Consider the following 10,181-nt stretch of genomic DNA (forward strand, 5'->3'; position numbering starts at 1 on the left):
TAAGTTTGCAAAGGCCAGGACTCCTGAAAGACTAGTTGTATTCATTAATTTTCTTGGCCCAGCATGAAGCTGGTAGCTTGCTTGGTTCACAGCAACAGGGGAGAAGAGGAGGCGCTCATCTTTATCTGTCCCATCCAACAGGAAATCAGGCCAGTGGACAGAACGCAATGAAACGCCTCCTCAGAGGCACCTTACAAGATTAAATGGCAAGAAATTCACAAGGTTAATTTGCCCCCAAATAACTAAATGCTCCCTCCAAATCTGATCCTCAGTCTTCAAAGGTGGAAGCCTCTAGAGCTATTGATTATCAGCCAGAACACATATGGCAACAAGATATTCATTCAGTGAGCCAATGGCTTAGTTAATACCACTAAAATCAACGAACAGGGAGTAATGGACTACTGAAGGCTCTCTCTGATTCTTTTAATCATGAAGAGTATATTGACCTTGGTCTCACACTGTACAGCCAAGCGTGCCTCAAACAGCACTGATGTTCCAGTCACCTAAGAAAAAGACAGTTGACTATTCTGATAGCTTATTACGAATACATAACATAATGTATAAAATCACTGGAACATAACATCTCAATGGCTTATTTTGCTTTCAAACTTCTATGGAAAACCGGCCAAAAATAAGCAGCACACTTTTCTTCTACAAATTTCTAGATTAAACAAAGGGTAAGAGGGGGAAAATTCACTTCAGGTCTCCTACAAATGGATAAGGGTAAAAACACTTCAGGTCTCCTACAGTGGATATAAATTTTCATCACACTGCTTTATTTTTAAAGCAGATGTTTATAAAATTCTGATATAAATATCAAAATAACAAAATTATCCCATTACATCTAATAAAATGATACATTACACTGAGGTTCAGAGTTAATAAAGTTAAAAGATTCTAAGTAATGTCTTTTACTTGAAGAACTTTTGTTTCTAATATAGGAAGTATTATTTACAACACTTAAAATTTCAAAAATAAAGTTATCAGGGTTGGTGATACAACTCATTCAAAACCAAGATCAACTTTCCATCTTTCCTCAAAACAAAGTCTTAGATTTAGACCAAACTTATTTCATTTGTCGGTGGAAAAGGCACAGTACTGGTATACTGGTATATATATATATATATATATATAACACTGGCAGCTCAGATTTTTTTTAATGAAACAAGTGAATTTTGAAAGAGAAAAAATATGCAAGGGCTATATGATCAGGGAAAAATGTTACTACTTCTCTCTACTTAGTCACATACATATCACCTATACTGCCTGAAAGATTTGGGAGTGTTGACCTAGAATTCACATCACTTTCACAACTCAAGATTACATGTTTGCAAAACTAAATGGTGTCAATTACCTGCTACTCTAACATGAAATGTTTAATTTACAAGTCCAAAGAAAACATATGGTTAGGCTGAAATTTAAAAAATCCCAGATGAATTACAGGGATATCTTTTCCCATAAGAGAATAACATTTTAAATTGGTGATTCTCAAACCTTAACAGAAGCAAAGTACTAAATAAAGAAAATCGGTACTCTTAAAGTATGCTAGTTATATTTGCCACTGTTTTATTTTACTATTCCATCTATTAATGCCAACCAGTAGGAGACATGTTTAATTATCCCAGCATCATTTTGGCAGGTGGTCAAATGAATCCAAGAACTTTTCAACATACACAGCATTTGAAAGAATGTTCTCTTTGGAAGCACCAAACTGTTTATAGCATGTTTCAAATTAAGCGGCATACTCTTAATATTGAGTCACCTCTACCTTTATAAGCGTAGCTACTAAGGGAGAATGTAAAGGAAGTTTTATTATTGAAGTCCTTTTAAAAGTTACTTAAAAGCTTTTTCCATTATTAAAGAAATTAGACACAAATATTCTATCAATAGTTATATTCTCCTTGACTTGGATCCTCATTACTCAAACTTACTTAGTAACAGGCCGGTTCAGAATAGAGCATAAAATTAAAAGGATCTTTCTATTACTCTCACGATTTAGGTGAAACTCATACAACTTTTCAAATGTTTAAAATATGAAAGATGCATTTACAAAAATGTTATCATATATTTTTATTCAGACTCTTAGGTCTCAGTTGCTATTTTAGAGATTTGTAGCAAGTCAATACATAAAATCAGTGTGGTCCACTGCCCAATAAATACTGGCAATTAAAAAGTTATCAGCATTTAAAAATTAAACATCTATTTCCCAGAAGTGAATGCTTGGGAAGACAGATTCTAACAGCAAAACTATCTGACAGCAATAAGTTTTACATTTTTTTCCGCTGTGAACTTAGATCTATGGACGCTTCTGTTACCAAAGCAGTCAGTAATGAAACTCAATGCAGCTGATAAACTCCTATGACTACACAAGTTACAAAATAAGATATTTAAATCCTGTGATCAAGATGTAATACTTAATTTTAATTTTATCTAAACATAATTTCAAATGAAGTACAGTAGTATAAGCTAAAATATATTTACTTCATTTTGCCACAATATCCATTTATTACCAGCTTAATGTGTCCGCTGAACTCTTCTTCTAAGAGTAAAATCTTTAAAGTCTATTTAAGTTGCAATTAAAGTTTTCTACTTTTTTCCACAAGATTGAAGTCTTCTGATAATATTATTAATTTAGCAAAATCTTAAAAGATAGGATTTATGTCAAACCAAAAGGCATGGTTAGCTTACTTTAAAAAATGATAGCATAGATGAAAAGAAAATGTAAAACATTAAAAACTTAAAATTTAGTAGACCCCTGCAAATTTTCTAAAATATTTTTTCACTATCTTTTGTGATAAACTTATTTCTAAATTACTTATTTTGCATTTGGCTCCTTTTAAATACATCCAAGCTGACTTTTCTTCATCCATCAAAAAAGCACCGTCTTATTCCACATTTCTAAGATAAATCTGCCTACCAGTACCTAGTTTTAAAATTATATTATTTTTTAAAGTAAGTTTTACTGTGATAACATATGAAGATAAACACACCCACAAATCCCTAAAAATACTAAAGTTAGAGCTGAATCCTTTTTTGGGGGGGGGTTGCATGATTCTTTCTTTTGAACATTATCAAATTGATAATGATCAAATAGAGAGGTATTTCCACAAACTTCAAATTAAAATACTGACTTGAGAATACTCTTGGTATTTTAAAATTCTACAGATTAACTTTGGGCAGGTTCAAAGACACCATGCCATCCTGAGCAGAAGAGTTTTCCGCAGGCAGGGCAGATCTATTAAAAAACATGACCTGTGACAAAAATCAATGTGCTAATCTCAAACCAAACAACAGTATCAAAAGCATAAAACAGAGATAACCTAAGATAAAATGTCCTCAAACTAACTCAGACTAGTTTGACAGATTAAGAAGGAGGGGTAAGAGTGGGGATATTGCTGATTCTTTCTGTTTTAACCCAGGATGACTGGAACACCCAAGTACCCAAATAAATTAATACCAAAAGAAAAAGATTACACTGTGAAGTTTGGAGTGGGAAACAAAAGACAAGCAAGAGCAAAATGTCCCAAATTCAACTAACCAATTTCACTGTTGTTTTATTTGATAAGGCACTAAAGTTTAAAATATAAATTCCTCTGTTTCGAATATGCTGTCTAAAAAAGCCCAAAGGGGAATAAAACCAACCAACATAATGAGACTTGCTTTTAACGCCATCACAACTGGAAAGCTTGCTCTATTTGTCTTGTCAGCTTTAATAAAAGGCATCTCCTCTGGCAGGATGGCTTCTCTTTCTCTTTTCCTAATAGCGGTAAGTGGCATGTCAAAGAAGAAATAGCTTCCCATCCCACCACCCACCTCCAGGAGACTTTTTAAACCAAACTTTGAAGGATGTCTCCACTTGGCCCAAGCGATGCAATCAGGACATGGGCTACCTGGGTGTGACTATCTTTCCTGGGGTAGCAGGGTGGGGGGACTCTATCCCCGTTCGGCAATCGGTGTACGGCTCGTAGGGAAATCTGCCCATCTTCAGCTGAGAGAACATTACTTCAAGCGGGGGAATCCCTCCTATGCCAGCATAACAAAGGAAGGCGGGAGGCCGGCGGAGAGGGCCACCGGGAGGTAGGAAAAACTAGAGGCGCCCACCAGCCCCCTCTCCCCAAGCGCGCTGGGCGCGCAGCAACCACAAACTCTTCCCTTGGCCTCCGCCTTTCTTCTCCCAACTTCCACGCCAGCCCAGGGAAAACCCTGGGATTTTAGGTATAATCGATGCTATTTCCCTTCTCCTCGGCGGGCACCGAGACCAGCCCACAGCTGGAAGCTGGAAGCTGGCCTCGGTCCCAGAAAGGCAGAGCAATATGGGCCCAGCGGGGCCGACTGCTGCCCGGGAGAAAGTAGGGCTTGGACCTGCTCTGGATCGGGAGGGGTCCGCCGGGCACTCTGGACAACCCCACCCGTACCCCTCTTCCAGGGTCCGTGAATAAGGAACCCAGGCAGGTAGCCAGGGTCCAGCAGGAGCGCTAGGGCGGCCCCGGGCGCCCATCTCTAGGTTTCCGCGTACTCGGCTGGCTTCGGAAGCGCCCGAAAAACGTTTCCAGGTAACCGCGCGTTTTCCTCCGGCTGCACACTGCCAGGCTTCGGACGAAGGGCTCCCACCTCCCGGTTCGGCCAACTCCAGCAGCTAGCTCCGCAAGCATGACGTAACCCGGCATTAGATCAAACTTTCTGGCACCTTGAGCCCACCGGGAGGTAGAGGAGGTGGGAGAAGCCTCTCTACTGCCAAGAGAGCCGGGACCAGACTGACTTAGGGGCCGGATGATTTCCTCGCAGTTAAAGAGGAAAATATAAACCTAAAGCTTCCGCTTCCCAGTCCCCCACACCTCCCCCAGCCAGTGCGCTTTCTGAGCGCACCGGGGAAAAGGGAAGGAAAAATTTTAAGAAACAACAAAAAAAAACCACTTTGGGGATGTTTAGCGGGTTCTCCCCGCAGTCCCTGCGCAGCCACGCTCCAAGAGGGAGCTCCTGGCGGTTTGCACCCAGGGCTCCCCGTGCCCAAGCGCCGCGCCTGGATCGGGATGCTGGCCAGCCTGCCCGGGTGGGAAGCGAAGTCTCGACTCCCGGGCTCCCGCCTTTTCCGAGTCTCCCCGGGCTTCGCAGAAGCAGCGGGTCTGGGCAGCCCCGGGGACGCCCAGGGGCACTCAGGCTCCCTGCCGCACCTCAACAATGAGGGGCACGAAGTGAGCGTTTCCCGCGGGCGCCTCGAAAGCCATCCGCGCCCGGGCGACGCAGACTCTGAGAGTGCGCGTCGCTGTCGGCCGATGCGCGCGGGTCCACGGCGCCGCCGCTCTTTCCGCAGGGCCCCGAGGCCCGGGTAGCCCCGGCTCTCCGCCCCCCATTGCCTTACCTGGGGTTGCTGCTGTTCCAGTAGACGGCGTAGCGGTCGGCGACGGCCTTGGAGCCAGGGTCCTGGCTGAACACACACATCCAGAGCACAAGAAACAGCAGCGTCAACATCTCCACGTGCAACATCACGCCTGGCCAGCGGCGGAGCCGCCGACGCGCCACTCCGGGGAGAGATCAGGGATCCGGAGGGAGGGAGGGAGGGAGGGAGAAGGGGCGAGAGGGAGCGGGAGAGCGGGAGCCAAATAAATATGAATAAATAAAAATGAAGAGGGGCGAGAAAAGGAAGAGGCGCACACCAAGCTGAGGAGGGGGAGGAGAGAGAGAGAAAAAAAGGTGGAGGAGTGGGGGGAGTAAAGGCAAACTCGCACCCCCACTGGAGGGCTCAGGAGGAAAAAAAAGGAATCACAAGATGGAGAGAAGCGTGCGTGTGTGTGTGTGGTGGCGGCGGCGAGGGCGGGGGAAGGGGTGCCAAGCTGTGTCTCGGGCGGCGGCGGCAGGCCGGTCACCCCGGTAGAAGGAGGTGCGCGCCGGGCCGGGCGGCGGCAGCGCGGGTTGGGGCAGGCGGCGGCGCACGCTGCACAGTCACCAGGAGTTGCGCGCCACGGCCGCGGGGAGACATACACTGGCCCGCCGGGCCCGGCTCAGCGTCGGCGCCGCGAGCTGCGCACGGCTCCGCCGCCGCCCAGGGCCCTCGCACTGCGCCCCGCTTCGCTCCAAGTTACTTTGGCGGCCTGTAGGAAACTGCAGGAAGAGGGCTCCGTATGGATGGGGGGTGGGGGGCTTCCCGCCTGTGGTCCTGGGAGTCTGAGGACCCCCTTCCCCCGCCTCCTCTGTGCTTTAACCCGGTAACCCCTGGAAATCTCGGAGGAGTCTCGTAGGTGCTACGGGTTCGGGGCGGTGCGCCGAGAAGGGTGGAGATCTGGAGCCAGAAACCCAGCCCCGCCGGCGTCCTGGAACTGGTTAAGCGGCAGCTAAGCGGGCGAGGAGCGGTCTTGCCTCGCAAACCTCAAAGAAAAGTTTGGCTTTTCGCGTCTTCCGGCAGGTCCCCTGTCGGAGTCGGACTGCGACGGTGGCGGGAGGCGACACCCCGGCCGCTGCCTGAGTCTCGGGGATTTCTCGCGCGTGCTTTTCTTGGCCGGGAGTCGGTGCACCAGAGTGAATGGAGAGCAGAGGTCTGAACCAGCCAGCCAGGCGGAGCTGGGATGCCGAAACCTGCAGGACGATGCCAATCCAACTGTTCAGCAGGAGAGCGGGAGGGGAAACAATCACTTTCAAATGAATCCCTCCAACTCCTGGATGGGCTGATGTCAGTCTCCGATCGCCTTCCGGGAGCAAGAATGAGCCCCCGGACGCGGTGCCAAGAGCCCTGGGTGAGCTCTCAGAAGTGTCCCTGCGACTCCGACTGGTCCGACCCCAAGCCCGGCAACTTGTAGAGAGGCATCAATCAGTTTGAAATGCGAAAGGAGAAAAAAAAAGAGAGCGCGCACGAGAGCGTGTGGCACCTCCCCGATGACTACATCAGAAAACCTTCCCGATCCTCCCGCAGCTGCTCCTCTTTCCCTCCTTGGGCACAGCAGCAACAAGAGGTGAAAACCACCGACAGAATCCCAAAACCTTTACCAGGCGGGAAAATAAACTTGAGTGCAGCAGCAGCAGCAGCACGAGCAGCCCGGGAGGGATTGAAACGACTGGCGAGAAGTGGAAAGGGGTAAAAGTCAGTTTTGCAAAAGAGAAAAAAAAGAGAGAGAGAAAAAATGCTTTATGGGAAAAATTTCCTCGGGCACGCCCCCTCGTTAATGACCTGCGTGTAAAGCCGACAGCAGCGGCAACCCAGCAGCAGCCGCCGTACCGGAGCGCGAGGCCGCGCGCGTGGACGTGGGCGGCGCGGGTGCGGGGGCGGGTGGGCGTGGAGCGCGGGGTCGGCGGGCGGCGCGAGCGCCGGTGTGAGCTCGGGACCGAGAGGGGGAGGCGCCGCCAGCCCGAGCCTAGCCAGCGCTGCTGCCGCCGCGGCCCGGGTCATGTGGGCTGCTTTTTTTTTTTTTTCCTCGCAGTTTACTTGGGAAGGGGTGGGGGGTGGCTGGAGCAGCCAGTCAGGGAAAGGCCTGCTGTTTGCTTACAGATCGGGTTTTTTTTCCCTCTCTCTTTACTCCAACCGGATTGGTCTGCTCCACGAGAAAGAGGCGTTTTCCTAATCTCCTCCCTTCCCCACGCCTCCTAACCCCCCTCCCGGGCCCCACCTTCCAGAAACCTGACTAATTGAATTACTGGGAGTGCTGAGGCGCCCTCTCCTCCGCCCGAACCCGGCAGCCGCGCGTAACCCTTTGGATGCTGAATTCCGTCTGGCCTGAGGAATGATTTGACATCTTTTTAGCTGAGAGTAGGGTCTTTCAGTTACAAAGGAACCGGTTCCCACCCTGTAGCCGGAGAGCCGAAACCTGTCTCCGGGGCCCCTCAACTGACACTTAGTTCCAGCAGCCGGCTGGCAGGCAACGACAGTGACTACGTGTTCTCGGAAATCTCTGCCCTGTTCTCCACAAGGCGCATTGCCCGGCGCCGGGCTATCTGAAAACCTGAGCATCTCTCATGTGCCTTTCAACTCCCCTCTTCCTACCAGGGATTTAAAGGTTCATGAGCAGCAAGCAAGACTTTTCTTTAAAGTGATGCTTTGAAAACACATTTTTTTTTAGATCGAGAAAATCACAGGGTAAAGTGATTACAATTCAGTGCGAATCTTCGGCAGGGAGGAAATGAATGCGGCAGGGTAGCCCACCCGAAATACCGTACACCTTTTCTATTTCAACTCCGAAGTTGGTTCACTGCCCACTCCCCAAAGGATAAATGCTTTGAACGAACCCGGTGGGGGAAGAAATGGAGGTCAGGGAAGGAATTCCTTTATTATTGGAAAAGGCCTTGCGTTCCCGGGTTTCTAGAGCAGGTTGCAGTGCCGGGCGCCCTCGGCCGCCACCGTCGCGCGATCACCTGACAGCGAGGCGGTCCTCGCGCCTCGGGACGTGTGCCGGTGTCCTCCAGCGCCCGGGAAGCTAGCCAGGCGCCCGGCACTGCGGGGCTACAAACTCTCGAGACTCGCCCTCGTGGGGCTCCGCGGGCTGGGGCCTGAGTGGTATTACTCTCTCTAACTCTCTAGGGAATTTGCTGCCTCGGCGAGAAGGGCTAATCCCAGGAAAGAAAACAGCGTACTTTTGCTCCCAAACCTGCCTGTTCTTCCCTTTACTTATTAGCCCAATAAAATCAAAGATCACGTTCTTCCTCCTGCGCTTTCCAGTCCTCGAGCTCTAGATTTCCAGGCGCTTTGGAGCTGTTTGGAAGCGTCCAGACGCCCTCCAGTGGTTGGCCTGCAGTCCGCACCCAGCGGGGCTATTGCCTATAGTTCAGCCGGCATTGAGTTTGATGGAGAATCTGGGGTCATGAACAATACCGATTTGAGAGGAAAGGAACAGTCCACATCGGCATGGGATTATCTGGATGTCACGGGCTCTTGCCTAGAAGTTGAGTAGTTTCTCAATTACAGAAATTTTCCCTATCTGCAGAGACCTGAAATTGTCCTAGAAAAGTAACTCTTCTGTTTTGTGAGTAGATATAAGTTGCAATCTGTGTAATTATAGATTGCACTACAGACCACCCTAACAAACCAACCACCTTCCTAAATTAAGAAACGTAAATTCAGAGTATTAATACAAATTCTTCTCTACCATCTGTATATTTCACAAAATTCCAGCAGTGAGAAGTCGGAAAACTTCAGCTAGAGAACTGAAGGATAAGCTTTAATTTTTTAAATCAAATTTTCACTTAAAGCCTTATCTGATTCCCCCCGCCCAGTGCCCCCCAGTTTTGCTGATGTTCAAGTTCTTGGTCTATTTTAGGGTGCACTTTTTTTTTCTGTTGTGGGAAGGATGCATTTCTTCCCTCAGTCTTTCTGATAGTAGCTCTAATAGGTGCTCGTATGACTGAGGCAGTTTTGCAGGAAATATTCTGGACCCTTTTAAGGGACATGTGTATCTTTAGGAAGGTGAGAATTCACGACTCCTATCTTGGAGAAAATGCTGATTCTCATCGGAGAGACTTTTTAGTCAGGGAAATATCAGGTATCAGGGAGTTAGCAAGCTGGCTTCCTGTGGCATCAAAGCCAAAAGGAGTAAAGAAAAAGAAATTATATCCACTTATTTCCTATTTAAAACACATACTGTAAGCAAATGTGAAAAATCAATATATCAAAAGAATATGGATGTTCTGATATTTTAAATATTTCCAATTTGTTTTAAAGTCTGGATAGTCTCATTTTAAGCAGAAAAAAAAAATTCATACATGATGGTTTTCCTTAAAATGATTCAGGGAGTTGGAATAAAACGCATTGGAATTTGCAACTGTTCGGAACATAATTCAAATGTCTATGAGAAATAATTCATAAACTTAAATCAAATGCCTCCTTCTGGGATTATATACCTAAGTAATTATTGATATTGGAGTAACTAAGCAGCAATATGACAGATACATACTTAGATAAAGTTTGAAGAGAGGTATTAAATATACGTATCATTAGATAATGTGGCTTTGTCTCCTCAGGAAAATATTGAAGTGATTTGAATTTATACAAATCAGCATTATAGAAAACAATTATGATTAGCCCAGTGTCACAGAGGCAATGACTCTAAAGTTGGCCATTTAAAGGATAAGTAGCGTTTTGCCAAGTTCAGAAGGAGGTTCAAGTATGTCAGAGAGAAAACAGCAAGAAGCTAAATCATGGAGGAATAAAGGTGCAGGGAGTGTTCAAATACTTTGAGTTCAACAACATTGAAACAGGGTTG

The 10,181-nt window shown here is 47.0% G+C and overlaps 1 protein-coding gene across 3 annotated transcripts in view; it reads right to left on the reverse strand.

Annotated features, from left to right (window-relative positions):
* The window catches only part of EFNA5 (ephrin A5), a 277,610-nt gene extending 270,453 nt beyond the window's left edge, over nt 1-7,157 (reverse strand). For 2 of the 3 annotated variants that reach the window (XR_011073103.1, XM_068535697.1), the window contains exon 1: nt 5,360-7,152. Coding sequence is in view for 2 of the 3 variants with exons in the window: in XM_068535697.1 (XP_068391798.1) it covers nt 5,360-5,484 (125 nt within the window). In the remaining variant the exon portion in view is untranslated. Of the gene's footprint in view, nt 1-5,359 lie in introns of all 3 variants that reach the window. The other variant, XM_068535698.1, reaches the window with a different exon arrangement.
* Between the last annotated feature and the right edge of the window lie 3,024 nt (nt 7,158-10,181).

The sequence above is a fragment of the Eschrichtius robustus genome, chromosome 2, assembly GCF_028021215.1.
Source record: "Eschrichtius robustus isolate mEscRob2 chromosome 2, mEscRob2.pri, whole genome shotgun sequence".
Taxonomy (NCBI): Eukaryota; Metazoa; Chordata; class Mammalia; order Artiodactyla; family Eschrichtiidae; genus Eschrichtius; species Eschrichtius robustus.